Source organism: Neophocaena asiaeorientalis, unplaced genomic scaffold (assembly GCF_003031525.2).
Source record: "Neophocaena asiaeorientalis asiaeorientalis breed wild unplaced genomic scaffold, Neophocaena_asiaeorientalis_V1.1 scaffold186, whole genome shotgun sequence".
Taxonomy (NCBI): Eukaryota; Metazoa; Chordata; class Mammalia; order Artiodactyla; family Phocoenidae; genus Neophocaena; species Neophocaena asiaeorientalis.
This window is the reverse complement of record NW_020172504.1, coordinates 124086-139129: the sequence shown is the minus strand read 5'-3', so window position 1 is coordinate 139129 and position 15044 is coordinate 124086. Positions and strand designations below refer to the sequence as shown.

Here is a 15044-nt window from a genome sequence, read left to right as displayed (position 1 = left end):
ATGTGGTAAATGTGTTGTGTGTCTGTGGTGTGTGTGTGTGTGTGTGTGTGTGTGTGTGTGTGTGTGTGTGTAGATTTTTTTTTAATTTAAGGCCTAATGAGTAAGGCTTGTTTGAACAAATGAAGTGTGGAGATCAAAAGTCTTGAAACAAATGTATACTGGCATAATGGAAAAGCACCAATGTGAAAGGAAGCAGAAGTCCCCACACAACTTGCTTTGTAGATTTCCTGGTAAATTCCCTGCAGTAGAAGGCCATTAAATTTTTTAAATTATTCTAAATTTATTAACTGTTAATAATTCCATCCCATGAGATGGCTAACCCTGGCTTTTTCTGTCATTTTACGGACTCTGCCTGATCTGGATGTACCAAGATTTAGAGGATCTTCAGTGGACACAAAATTGTCATTATCAGAATCATCATTATATAAAACAGTCCTCCTGCCTTGGTTTCTTGTTTTAATTCGAGGCAGTCTACTGAAACGTCCTGAAAACATAGTATCAAATTCATCATCTGCAATACGTGCACGTTTGGCTCTGGTGGCTCCTCTAGAGGCACCTCTTCCTCCTCTCCCTCTCCCTCTCCCTCTTGTGCCACCTCCACCTCTTCCTCGACTGCCTCGTCCCCTGCCTCCTCTTCCTCTGCCTCCTCTACTCCATCTACCCCATCTGCCCCATCTGCCTCTTCCTCCCGTGCCTCTCGTCTTCCAGTTTCTTTTTCCATTGGCATATTGCTTTCTGAGTTTTCTTTTAGGCCTAGTTTGTATGAATTTGCTATAGTCATGGTCTCCATCTACGTAATCTTGATCTGTCCTGGAAGTTGATTCAGAGTCAGAATCAGAACCACAGGTACTTTCAGAACTTAAACTGGATCCTAACTCTCCACTCTCTGAGGAAGATAAATGTGATTTCTCATTTGTTTCTTTTTTCTCTTTCTCTTCTCTTCCCATGCTCTCATCTTCTTCTGATGCACTAAGTAGTTTTCTCTTGATTCCTGCCCGGGGCTCTCTGCCATCACCATTTGTAAGGGGTCCATCAAGGGAGTGATCTAAATCAAGATGAATAATTTTTAAAGTTAAGCTTTGACATTTATAAGATGGTTATTTAGGTTCAAAAGTAAAATTAAAAGTCCATCAAAATACATTTGGTGCCCAAAGATAGATGGGGTAAAATCATGGAGAGTGCTGGAGTATGAATTTAAACCTGTTTGAAATGAAAGATACTAAGGTTTTAATTTTTATCTGATTGCTTTTTGCAGGGGATGGGGGGAGTGTAGAGGGATGATGGGTGGTGAGGTAGCTAGGTAGAAATTTTAAGGGCTTGAACTCTAGAAGGAATAATCTGGGAACATGTATCAGAATAATTTTATTCATTCATTCAACAAATATTATTGATTACCTACTATCTGCCAGGCATTGTATGGACTTTGGAATATGGCAATGATGAGACAAAGTCCTTGATCTTTGAATTTATATTTTAGTGTGGAAACCCTGATAGACAATGAAGTAAACAAATAGATAATATAACTTCAAGTACTAATATGGGTTATAAAGAAAAAGAAAAGTGGGTAAAAAAAAAAGAGTGTGAATATATGTATGGGGGGTATATTAGATAGGGAAAATTTTTCTGCTGAGGCAGTATTTGAGAAAAGAACTGAATGAAGTGAGATCTGGGTAAAGAACATTCCACTGAAGGAAACAAGAACCCCGTATAATTAGAGTAGAAGAGAAAAATAAGAAGTAGTAGGAGATGACTGCCAGTGGAGAATTTTAAAGCTAGAGAATGACAGGATCTGATTTACATTTTTAAGAGTGCTATGGTTGCTGTATAGAGAATGGAATATAGGAGGGGCAAGACTGAAAACAGAGATCAGTTGGGAGTACATTGCAATGGTCTAGGTAAGAGATGATGAGAGATGTATCAATAGAGGTGATGATAAGTGATTAGATTTAGAATATTTCCTTCTGGGGGAGCTACCAGAACTAAGCTTCATAGTTCAAACTGACAGAAATTGCTGATGGATTGGATGTCAAGTGTTAAGCACAAAATGAAGATCAACTCCTAGGTTTTATGCCTGAGTAACTTGGTGAATGGTAGAGATATATTGCTAGGTTAGAGAACAATGAAGGAGAATAGGTTTGGGCAATCTGGTGGAAAGAAAAAAATCAAGATTCCAGATAGAAATACTACTAGAAATCCAAGTCAAGACATTTGAAAAAGAAAAAGAAAAAAAGCAAGTGGATATACCAGTCCAGAACTCAGGGGAGACTTGGATAGAGTTGGAGATATAATTTTGGAAATTTTCAGTAAAGAGATAACATTTAGTGTAAAGAGAAATAAGAAAGCTCACTGAGAGAGCAAGTAAAGAGAGAGAAGGTGGCTGAGGACTGAGACTTGGTATATTCCAACATTTAAAGATAAAGAACAATTGGCAAAGATAAGAGAGGTAGGAGGAAAACAGGAGAGTGGACTGGAAAAATTGGAGAGAGTAAAGAGTAGGGTTGTATGGTAACCACAATTACAAGATTAGTCTAATAGTCTAGGTGTTATGGACTGAATTTTGTGTGCCCACTCCACCCCACCAAATACATACACTGAAGCCCTAACCCCCAATATGACTGTATGTAGAGCCTTTAAGGAATTAATTAAAATTAAATGAAATCATAAGGGTAGGTGGGCCATAATGCACCAGGACTTGCCTGTGTCCTTATAAGAGAAAGACACACCAGTGTTCACTTGTTCTCCCTGTCTGTGTATGCAAAGAAAAAACTCACACGAGGACACAGGGAGAAGGTAGCCATGAGCAAGCCAGGAAGAAAGCCCTTACCAGACACCAACCCTGCTGGCACCTTGATCTTGGATTTTGAGCCTCCAGAACTGTGAGAAAATAAATGTCTGTTGTAGGTATATGAAAAGGTGCTCAACATCTCTAACCATCAGGGAAATGTTAATCAAAAACACAATCAGATATCACCTCACACCTGTTAGGGTTGCTAATATCAAAATGATAAAATATAACTAGTGTTGGCGAGGATGTGGAGAAAAGGGAACCCTTGTACACTGTTGGCGAAAAAGTAAATTAGTACAGCCATTATGGAAATCAGTACGGAGGTTCCCTAAAAATAACTAAAAATAGAACTACCATTTGATCCAGCAAACCCACTTCTGGATATATACCCAAAGAAATTGAAATCAGCATCTTGAAGAGATATCTGTATTCCCATGTTCAGTGTAGCATTATTCACAACAGTCAAGACATGGAAACAACCTGTATGTCTTTCCACAGATGAATGGATAAAAGAAGGAAATATTGCCATTTACGACAACATGCATGGAGCTGGAGGACATTATGCTAAGCAAAATATGCAAGATATAGAAAGAGAAATATTGCATGATATCACTTATATCTATAATCTAAAACAGTCATACTCGTAGAGGGAGAGAGTAGGATGGAGGTTGCCAGGGGATGGAGGGAAGAAAAATGGGAAGGTGTTGGTTAAAGGGTACAAAGATTCAGTTATTCTGGATATCAAATGTACAGCATGGTGACTACAGTTAACAATACTGTATTGTATACCTGAAATTTGCTATGAGGATAGACCTTAAATCTTCTCAACACACATTCACACACACTCGGTAACTATGTAGAGGTGATGGATATGTTAATTAGTTTGATTGTTGTGACCATTTCATGGTGTATATGTATATCAAAATATCAAATTGTACGCTTTAAATATAAACAATTTTTATATGTCAAATGGTATCTCAATATAGCTGCTAAAAATGAATATCTGTTGTTTAAGCCAATCTGTGGTGTCTTGCTGTGACAGCCCATGTTGACTACTATACTAGGCTAGAGACTATGGGGATAGCAATACAAACTGTAGCAAGAGATTTGAGTGATACTAAAAAGTTGTAGAATTCACAAAACTTAGCAACTGACATTTATGGGGGATAAAAGGTGAGTCAAAGAACACTGTAAGATTTTAAGTTGTATGACTCAGAAGATGATGGTGCCATTAACGAAAATAGTGAGTGCAAAAAAAAGAAGCAAGCTTGAAACATAAAAATGGATAATAAGCACTCAAGGGAAATTTTTTTAAGAAGTACTGGAAATGAGACTGATAGAATAAAGAGATATTAGGGCTAGATATATGAATTTGGAGTCATCAGCATAAAGATGATAGATGTAGTTATTAAATTCCTTTATTTGTAGAAGACAAAAAAAGTGAGAAACTGCAAATAGGAGGCATGAAAGGCCAAAGAAAAGACAAAATATAGGAGAAACAGAGATATAGGATCAGTAGAGTATAGAAGCCAGGCAGTGGAGTTCCTAGAGGGGGTAGTCAATAGCATGCAATGATATAGAGAGATCAAGGAGATGGGGACTAAGAAAAGGACACTGGTTGGTCACTGAAGATTACTGGTGATTCGGGGGAGAAAAGCTTTTGGAGAGTGGTATGGGCAGAGGCCAGACTACAAAGCATAAAGGAATGTTTAGATGGAAAGAAAATAGAGGTAGGAAGTATAAGCTATTCTTTCTAAAAGCTTGACAGTGAAGGAAAGGGCAAAAAGAGAAATGCCATGAGTATGCAATGTGCAGCAGGATCAGAGGAGAGGGTAAAGATATAAATTGGAAAAATAAAGGTACTAATTATTTTAAAATAATCTGAAGTTTCAATATTTCTCACATAACTGATATAAAATATATCTTTAGAACATCTATTTTTAAGTTATTTGATACTTCAATAACAATGGATAAGCTACTTAATCTTTCATTAAAAATTTATATAAAATAGAAATATATATTCCAATAAAGATATTTATAAAAGCATATTAATCATTCTTCACAAACTTCAAATAGATGAACATATTAGAACTTTCTGTGAACATGCTCAGGGTCCATAACATAGGACTAAGTATAAGAAGAAAGTCTGCATAACAACAATAACCTTCCAGTATTTATAACTGATGCCCTCAGACATAGTCCAAAATGGATGTACCTGATAATGAATTATTAGGTCAGGGATTTCTTTTTAAGCAGTGAAACTTATTCTTCAAATAAAAGTTATATGAAAGCTCATCACATGAAATAAAAAAACAGAGTTGTTCTGGTTGAAAGGAGAAAGCTCTTCTGAGTATTTTTGAAGTACCTCTTTGGATTACCCAGAAATAGGTAGAACAGTCTGAAAACCCCTGAATTATTGAGACAGCAGGCCCCCGAAGGAAGAGAATATCTGAGTAACATAACTGGGAAACCAAAGGAAGGTTTTAGAAGTGGATGTTGACTGAAAGAAGGCTCACTTTTCAACACAAAGTAGCCCTAAAAAATATGAGGCCTATTTAAAGGTGATTTTGGATTTTTTTCCTCTCTTATTAATATGGTTTAATAATATGAAAAACCCTAAATGTGTCAAACAGTCTAGTTTTTATGTGCTTGGGGAAAGATCTCTTCATTTAGTTTTTTCTCCCTACTCATTTTAAATTTTATTTTAAAAGACAAAGATATGTTTGGAAATCTGCATATGAAATCCTATCTGACTCAAGTCTGACAATATTGAAATCCTCATTAACTATAAGAACATGCTAATTTTTACTACCTAAATATATCAGCTTTTAAATGATTTGTCTGCCATCATAAAGGAAAAAAGAATAAATGCCCTGTCCATATTTATTTCTTACCTTGTTTAATCGGCAAAACTTTATTTCGAAATGATTTGGCTTTCCCTGGGTCATGGCTATTTCCACTTCGGCTATATCCACTGAAGCTCGATGAAGAAAATGGCCCATCCAGTTCATCATCAAGTAAATACAGTGACAGCCCTTCAGCAGCATCTGAAACTTACATTTAAAAAGATTGTAATGTTAACATAATTATGTTTTCAGAAAAATTTAACAGGCTGTTTTTAAAACTATATCTCAGTTATTTCACTCTAACATCAACATTACAAATTGTTTAAAGAAAATATGAATATTTTGAGAACAAATGTTTTATTACATCATTAAGCTTTCAAGCAGTTTGTCAGAAAAATTTGTCCAAGAAAACCACCTCCCCACATTATGAATCTTCAACTCTTAGGTTGGCAAATATATTATAGATGAGTGGTCTGAGATATTACAGATGTTAAAAATCATAAAGTCACATAATTTTAAAACTAAGTGACTTTAAAATTCATCTAGTCTTAACACCCTTACTTTAAAAATGAAGAAACTAAGTCCTATGACCTAATGTCTTACCCAGGGCCACAGAGAACTGGGGATAAAATGCAACTTTTCTATTGATACATCCAAATCCACTGCTCCTTGCATTATAAACCATGCTGCCTCTTCTATATTCTTTAGTTAAACTAAAATACAGAACACCAAAAACAAAAGACATATTTACCAGGAGATGAGAAAGGAGAGCTAGTCCTGGCATAAGACACTGAGGTATTCTGGTCATTTTTAGGCTGTAACTTCATTTGTTTCTGTTTCCCTTTTGGACTATAAGTAAAAATATATAATAATGAACAAATTTTTCTATTAGCAATATATTATGATAGTATGATACAAGATGCTTAAGCTAAGCAAAGAAGAAATGCAATATAATTTAAGTGAAATAATTCAAATTGGTAATAGGACAAAGTTAAATTTCAATCATTAAAATTAAAAAAAAAAGGTTTTGGTATAGTAAAATCCATTTAAAAAAGCTTTGGGTTACCAGCGCCACCTTTACACAGGTATAAGAGTTCTAACAACAACACAAAAATCTCTTGGATTCCCTCAAAGTAGTCAATAAACTTTAAGAAGTGAGGTAATACATACAAGATGCTTTGAAAACTAAACTGTTATGTCAATGTAATATACCTAGGAGCTCTGCTACTAGATAATGAACTGCTGCTGCTTCTTAGACGTTTTCTGTACCGTGGCCTTCTCCTCTTCTGACTCTGGATTGCTGACTTATATTCAGAGATGATATTTTTAATATGACTTTCAAATAAGGCAGATAATCGCAATGTCATGCTATAGATCTGAAAAGGTAGAAATTAGTCTTGTTTTACCAACTACTTTAATTATATAAAAATAACAGGTTATAAACATGCCTGAACAATATCAACATCATCCTTTCAGACATAATATATGTGCTTCTTACACTCGAAAAATTCTTCCTGAAGAATTAAAACAAAATACCATTTTCACCTACAAATTAATAAAGATTTTTAAAAGATGATATACAATGTTGGGAAGGGGAGGAAAAAACATTCTTATACATTGCCAGTGGGTATTTTAACCTGAACAACATTCTAAGGACAATCTGCAATATTTGCCAAAAACCTTAAAATATATACATCCTTTGGCTAATAATTTCATCTTTAGGAATTCATCCTAAGGAAATATCAGAGAATTACACACACAAAATAATTACGTTCAAGGATGTTAAAGATGTTAGCCACAGCATTATTCATTTAAAGTGAAAAACTAAAAACAACCTAAATCTCTAGCACCAGGACGCTGGTTAAACAACACAAAACCACCTACACAAAACCACCTACTCTTCTGTTTTCAAAGAGTAATAATAAGATGGAAAAATGTTCATAATATATATTTTTAAAAAGGCTTCAAAATATAAAACCTACTGTTTAAAGATTATACAAACATTTATCAGTACACATGTAAACGTAGAAAATAAATCAAGTGTGAAAAATTATGTGTACAGAAATCAGTGAAAATTCATTTCATATGAAGTGGAAGTGAGCATGTATATACCTACTGTGCAATTGATTTAAAAGTTAATCAGTTACTAGTGATTAGAAAACACAAAAATTATTACTTTTTTGTTCTCAAGATGTTTAAGTACTGACAAAACACAGAGAAAGTATTAAATGTGAGTATGAATAAACAGTTATAATTTCCCAATATAGTTCACTAATTTGTTATAATAAAGGGAACATAAATATTCAGAGCTAATCTAAATATTTCATATAAATTAATCCTGTCAACCACTTTTATTTATCAAATTATTTATTGGACATATTAAAGAGTACTCAAATTTCTACCACTCCTTTCCTTGACTTCTCTCTGGCAAATACAGGTATTACTTAAGAGTAAAGAAGAGGCAGGTAGGAGAAAGGAAGTAGGGCTTAATTTCAGAATGACTATGCTAAATGTATCTTTAATGCATGCTTAATAAACTGTTTCAGAGAAAGTACTGAGAATCAAACTTTAGAAACTATGTCAGAATGGTAGTACATACTTGTTTAGCAATTTTAAAACTGGTGAAAGAAAATTGCCTGATATATATAACTAAACACTTAGGTAATTAATCCACCTAATATTGTTTTTTTCATACCCTTGACTTTTTATTAGAGGTATAAGCTTTGGAGTTGCTGAATATTTGGCGAACATCCTTATAAAATTCCAGAGGACTACCATAGTTTCCTGCTTCCAAAGTTTCTTTCACAGTGCTGAAGTCCATAGGAGTGTCTATAACATGACAATCCTACAAAGAAGAATGTGTTATTAAACACACAGGCTGAGTAACAACACTACATAATACAATGGGACTGAGATTTGCATCATCATGAAACAAACACACTGCTCTTTAATCTGCCAGTTATCTCTCTGTAGTCCCAAACCATCCATTTAATAGAGGTCTTTTGGTGGCTCAGGGAAACAGCAGGGGTCTGTGGGAGGGTCTTAGCCCTCACCCTTCAATAGAAAACCATATGACTCTCTCAAGGGACAGAACAGAAAATCCACAGCCACTGGCTTCATCTCTACATAGATGGGAATATCTTGGAAATAGGTAGCTAATTTGTGACATGGAACTATTTAATTCTGTGTGAATAATCCCATCTTCTACTTTCATTGAGCAATGTGCCAGGGAGTTGGCATGAGGGCATTCTACCTAAACTGTCATTAGTTGAAGGTCAAAATCAAATTGGCCATGTTTGTGCCTTTCTCCTATCTTTTTGTTTTTAAATAAATGTGACACTTGTGCTTCATCTAAAATCTTAAGTCTCAGATTCATGATTAGTTTGATCTTTATTAGTTAGGGGTAGGAGAAGATTCTTTCTATTTTAATCTAAATCTTTCAAGTCTAGTTAAGATATTCCTAGGGTTATCATATGGAATTACATCTGAAATTTATACTTATGTATACCACAACCACCAATAATAAACATGTTCTGGAGTGAAAACCATAGTCAATATTAGATCCTTTATCCTACTTAGAATCATTAAGAAATAAAAGCACAACATTTCTCTCAAAGGAGAAGCCAAAGGGCCAGATGAAGGGGCAGAAGAAAGGTATTATAAAAAGAGAAAGTATTTTTCAAAGTATGAGAAATCACAGTTGATCTTAATGTATCTTCTTAAATTTTTTTGCTTAAATTATAAAAACCAAAGTGTATTCCAACATAATATGGCTTATGAAACAAAGATTTTCATAGAGAAAAAATATTGGAACTTCATGCAATACAGTGACCAAAACTCAAAAGACCCAGTCAGCCTGCTGAATAAAGTCCCACTGGGAACAATCAGCTGCAGTTACAGACATAATTATGTTGTGTAATTGATGTTTTCTACTCTGCTACAGTAGCTTTAGAACTATAGAAACAAACATCTACCCAGATGCTACAAAGAACTCTCCAGAGCATGTGTTGTTTAAAAGACAAAAAATAAACAACCAAAATCTCAAACAAAGGTAAAAAGATAGTAAGCAAAGTTGAAAAATAGCTTTATAAATTATAAAAGGTTTGTTTACAGTATGGGGATTTAAAAAAGTAAAACAACACAAAAACAACTAGAACATATATGTCTTTTAAGAGACTACTAGGCCTACCTCACAAAGAGATGGATCTTGTTGTCGTTCTGGAATAACTGACTCAGAGGATTCGCCCTCTTGCTCTTGATGGCCCTATTAGGGTAAAGAAGATATATTGTATTTCCAGACCACCATAACAAAATATCAAGACTTGCAATGCAATTATGATTTAAAGCTCAAAGATCCATAAATAGGAATTATGTTTTTACTAACTATAATTTAAGATGAAGGAATTCTACATTCACCATTCTCCTCTACCATGAAAAATACAAAACTAATTTATTCTACCTAAACCCCCTACAAAAACAAATCAAGTTTTGTTGAATGTAATTTTGTTCCTTATTTGAATAATATTTTTCCCAACTGAAACCTTTTTATGCAGAGAATATTGATGTTTACTAATTTCAGAGGATAGTTTGATGTATTTCTGAAATATTGCTGTACCTTTTTTCTGAAAAAGCTAAAACAGATTTGCTATCTATACTAAAAGGTTATTCAACATGTAAATAGATATACTCCTAGAAAAGGTATCCTGTAATTTAAGTTCTCATGCTTTTATCTTTGATGAAAAGTAATATGGTATATTGATTACTCTAAGTGATCATATTTAATAACTTATTTATTGTAAATTAAATAGGGCTGACATATGTTATCAAGGGTCTCCAGTGTGTAGAAGTTTATTAGAAGTTAATAAAATGCATTAAACAAATAGGCCAAATAAAAGCAGCAAGGAAATGCAAAGATGTTTAGATTAAAATTTGGTTTACAACTGTGTAATTTACAAAGTACATGTCAGGCATTTTAAAAAGTCATGAGTAAACACACTACACACTTTCACAATTCAAAGATATACAAACAAAGAAGGAAGAAGGAAGGAAGGAAGAGAGGGGGGAAAGGGCTCTTAACTAGAACTTAGCATGGACATTTATGGGAAATACATATTGGTAATTAGTTAAATAACTATACTTACTGGGTAGGAAAGAGGATCAGATGGCTGTCGAAATGGCTCTGAGTCTTCACGTTCATAAATGAGGCCCAACAGTTCTGTGCATTGTTTTCTCCAAGCATCAGGATTACACTTTAAAGACAGCCTTCTGCCTCGGCATTTGACCTGTAGATTTTAAAAGAATTATATCTAAAAGCTCTTTCCTTAAGTCTTCATTGATTTTCTCCTGTCTTCCTATGTTAATATATATCTATATAAGATAGAGCAGCTGCTATTTAAAAATTTCTTAGTTTAGATTAAACATCATTCTCCCTGGCAAAAATATAAACAAATAAAAATTGGATATTATATTCTTAGAAACAGCAATAATTCTAGCATTCTGAATTCTCATTTTAAGAAAATCTACAAGGTCAATAATTTTAATACCTTAGTCTTTGCTAAGAATATTTGAAAATGGCACTGTAATTTTCTCAAAATAACAATCGAACAATATATATATTAAGTAAATCCTTTGTGATCATAATATATTCTTGCCTTTACTATTTGATGCCTTTTTTACACAATCTGCTTCAGTATTTGAAAGGGAACATTTTCCTTATATACAACAAATGTTTGTCTAATTATCATAGAGGAGAAGTGTGCAGAACAGAGTTAACATAACAGAACTGAGACTATCTTTAGCAGGGCTTGCTTATAAGGTTGGCCCTTGACTGGCATCTAGGAACTTGGTACTTGAACTCTTTTCTAAATAATAAAGGTGGTTTACTGTGCCCACACTGTTTGTACAAAGAATGTCACTTGTGCTGAACATTCACTTTCCTGTACATTTCCTATGCTTTCCTGCTTTCTGTGAGTCTGGAATCTTGGCATGTGCTAGCTAGATGGGGTCTACATAACAAACTCCCAATAAATTCTTTGGGAGATCAGTCTCTAATCACACACATGTTGCTACATTTTCACTGTGGGAAAAGAATGTACTTTGTGTGGCCCTTCAGAGGAGAGAGAGAGAACATAAAGAAACCTGCACATGGATTCCTCCAGACTCTGCCTGTATTTTTCCTTGTGATCCTTACTGTGTCACTGTCATAAACCTTAGCGATGAGTTAACAAGTAAATATACTGAGTTCCATAAGTCTTTCTAGCAACTCTCCAAATATGTGGAGTTGGTCTTAGGGATCCCTGACACAGGAAGCCTGAATTTTTTTCTTATCAGCAGTTCATTTATCCACTTACCCTTCTTCCAGATGAAGTACCAGGACCATCTGAATCTAAATCAACCATTTCTGTATCCTAAAATTAAAAAGGAAGAGTGGGAGAAGATATTAAGTTATATTCAGTCTTACAAATTAAATAAAATTTACAAAGAAATGGCAAATATAATCACAATTAATTCCCTCATTGGAGCAGCCAACAGAACAAAGATGAGAGGGAGACTCACTCCAAACTTCACCTACATGCTATATACAAGTTGGAAAATATACTGGGAGAAGAAAAGTAAATGAGGCTTCTCTTTAAATCAGAATAGGAAATGAGGGGGAAAGTACAATGATTGGTATCTAAAGTTGTACCTAAATGTTAGTATTTTTTAAAGAAACTTATTTTATATGACATGATAATTTAATATACTATAATCATGAATTACTCATGATTAATCTTTTGCTACTTCAAGAAATATATCTCTTTTCTATAGGGAAAATATGAATGTGTATTAAAACATAAGATTCAGTTAAGTATCCCTCTGAGGGTTAGTTTTTTAATACAAAGAGGCAAGGCCCACACACCACTATTAACTTGGTGATGGTGAAGCACACTGGTAATGCCTCAGAGAATCTAGAAAATGGCTACAAGTGAACTTATCTACAAAACAGGAATAGAGTTACAGATGTAGAAAATAAACTTATGGTTACCAGGCGGGTAAGGGTGGGGGAGCGATAAATTGGAAGATTGGGATTGACATATACACACTACTATATATAAAATAGATAACTAATAAGGACCTACTGTCTAGCACAGGGAACTGTACTCAGTATTCTGTAATGGCCTATATGGGAAAATAATCTAAAAAAGAGTGGATATATGTATATGTATAACAGATTCACTTTGCTGTACACCTGAAACTAACACAACATTGCAAATCAACTATACCCCAATAATTTTTTTTTTTAAAAAGAAAGCAAAGTAGCTCATGAGCCATTGGTTTCCCTTTCTAAAATTGCTGGATTACATTTTACTTTAATTTTCTATTCTAACCCAGAGTACCATTCTGAGGTGAGCAACATCCATCCATGATAAAAACTCCCTGGGGGGTTAATATCCAAAAGATATAACAAAATAGGTATAGATTTTATTTCAACATAATAAAGGCCATATATGACAAACTCACAGCTAACTTCATGGTCAATGGAAAAAAACCCAAAAGCTTTTCCTCTAAGATCAGGAACGAGACAAGGATGTCCACTCTTTTATTTTATTTAACATAGTATTGGAAGCCCTAGCTAGAACAATTAGTCAAGAAAAACAAAAGACATCCAAATTAAAAAGGAAGAAGTAATACTGTCTCTGTTAGCAGATGACATAATATTACATATAGAAAACTCTAAATACTCCACCAAAAAACTGCTAGAACTAATCAACAAATTCAGTAAAGTTGCAGGATACAAAATCAATATACAAAAATAAGTTGTGTTTCTATACACTAATAATGGGCTATCAGAAAGAGAAATTAAGAAAATAATGCCATTTATAATTGCATCAAAAAGAATAAAATACCTAGGAATAAATTTAACCAAGGAGTTGAAAGATCTGGACACTGAAAACTATAATACATTGATGAAACAGAAGAATACACAAATAAATGGAAAGATAGTCCATGCTCATGGATTGGAAAAATTAATATCGTTAAAATGTTTGTACTACTCAAAGCAATATACAGATTCAACACAATTTCCAACAGCATTTTTTGCAGAAATAGAAAATAATCTTAAAATTCATATGGAACCATATAAAAGAATTCTAATAGCAATCTTGAGAAAGAAGAACAGAGCTGGAGGCATCACACCTCCTGATACCAAACTATATTACAAAGATATAGTAATCACAAGAGTATGGTATTGACATAAAACACACAGATCAATGGAACAGAATAGAGCACAGAAATAAACCCATGCACATTGGTCAATTAATTTACAACAGAGGAGCCAAGAATATAAAATAGGGAAAGGATAGTTTCTTCAATAAATTGTGCTGGGAAAAGTGGATATCCACCTGCAAAAGAATGGAACTGGACACCTATCTTACACCATACATTAAACACAACTCAGAATGGATTAAGGACTTGGATGTAAGACATGAAACCATAAAGCTCCTAAGAGAGGACTTCCCTGGTGGTGCAGTGGTTGAGAGTCCGCCTGCCAAGACAGGGGACACAGGTTCGTGCCCCGGTCCAGGAAGATCCCACATGCCGTGGAGTGGCTGGGCCCGTGAGACATGGCCGCTGAGCCTGTGCGTCTGGAGCCTGTGCTCCACAACAGGAGAGGCCGCAACAGTGAGAGGCCCGCGTACCGCAAAAAAAAACAACAAAAAAAACAACTCCTAAGAAAAAACACAGGGGTGTAAGCTGCTTGACATTGGTCTTGACAATAATGTTTTTGGATGTGACAAAATGCAAAGGTAATAAAAGGCAACAAAAGCAAAAATAAACAAGTGGAACTACATCAGACTAGAAAGCTTCTGCACAGTAAAGAAAACCATCAACAAAATGAAAGGCAATGTACCAAATGGGAGAAAATATTTGCAAATCATATATTTGATAGGGGATAATATCCAAAAGATATAAACAACTTGATAGCAAAAGAACAAATAATCCAATTAAAAAATGGGCAGAGAAACTGAATAGATATTTTTCAAAGGAGACATCCAAACGGCCAATGGGTACATGAAAAGGCACTCAACATCACTAATCATCAGGGAAAAGCAAATGAAAACCACAGTGAAATATCACCTCACACCTGTTAGAATGGTTATCATCAAATAGACAAAGAAATAACAAGTGCTGGCGAGGATGTGGAGAAAAGAGAGTCCTTGTGCACTGTTGGTAGGAATGTAAATCGGTACAGCCACTATGGAAAACAGTATGGAGGTTCCTCAAAATTAAAAACAGAACTACCATATGATCCAGCAATGTCACTTATGGGTATATATCTAAAGGAAATAAAAACAAGATATCAAAGATATAAAGTTGTACTCCCATGTTCATTGCAGTATTATTCACAATAGCTAAGATATGGAAACAACCTA

General features: G+C 34.4%; 1 protein-coding gene across 3 annotated transcripts in view; it reads right to left on the bottom strand.

The window, feature by feature from the left end:
- Positions 1-25: 25 nt before the first annotated feature.
- Positions 26-15044, bottom strand: part of BRWD3 (bromodomain and WD repeat domain containing 3) — a 117231-nt gene continuing 102212 nt past the window's right edge. For all 3 annotated transcript variants that reach the window (XM_024738224.1, XM_024738226.1, XM_024738225.1), the window contains 8 exons: positions 11982-12038; positions 10773-10913; positions 9821-9895; positions 8327-8476; positions 6844-7007; positions 6383-6480; positions 5680-5838; positions 26-1045 (listed from right to left, as the gene is read on the bottom strand). In XM_024738224.1, the coding sequence (XP_024593992.1) occupies positions 291-1045; positions 5680-5838; positions 6383-6480; positions 6844-7007; positions 8327-8476; positions 9821-9895; positions 10773-10913; positions 11982-12038 (1599 nt within the window). In that variant the 3' untranslated portion in view covers positions 26-290. The remainder of the gene's footprint in view (positions 1046-5679; positions 5839-6382; positions 6481-6843; positions 7008-8326; positions 8477-9820; positions 9896-10772; positions 10914-11981; positions 12039-15044) is intronic.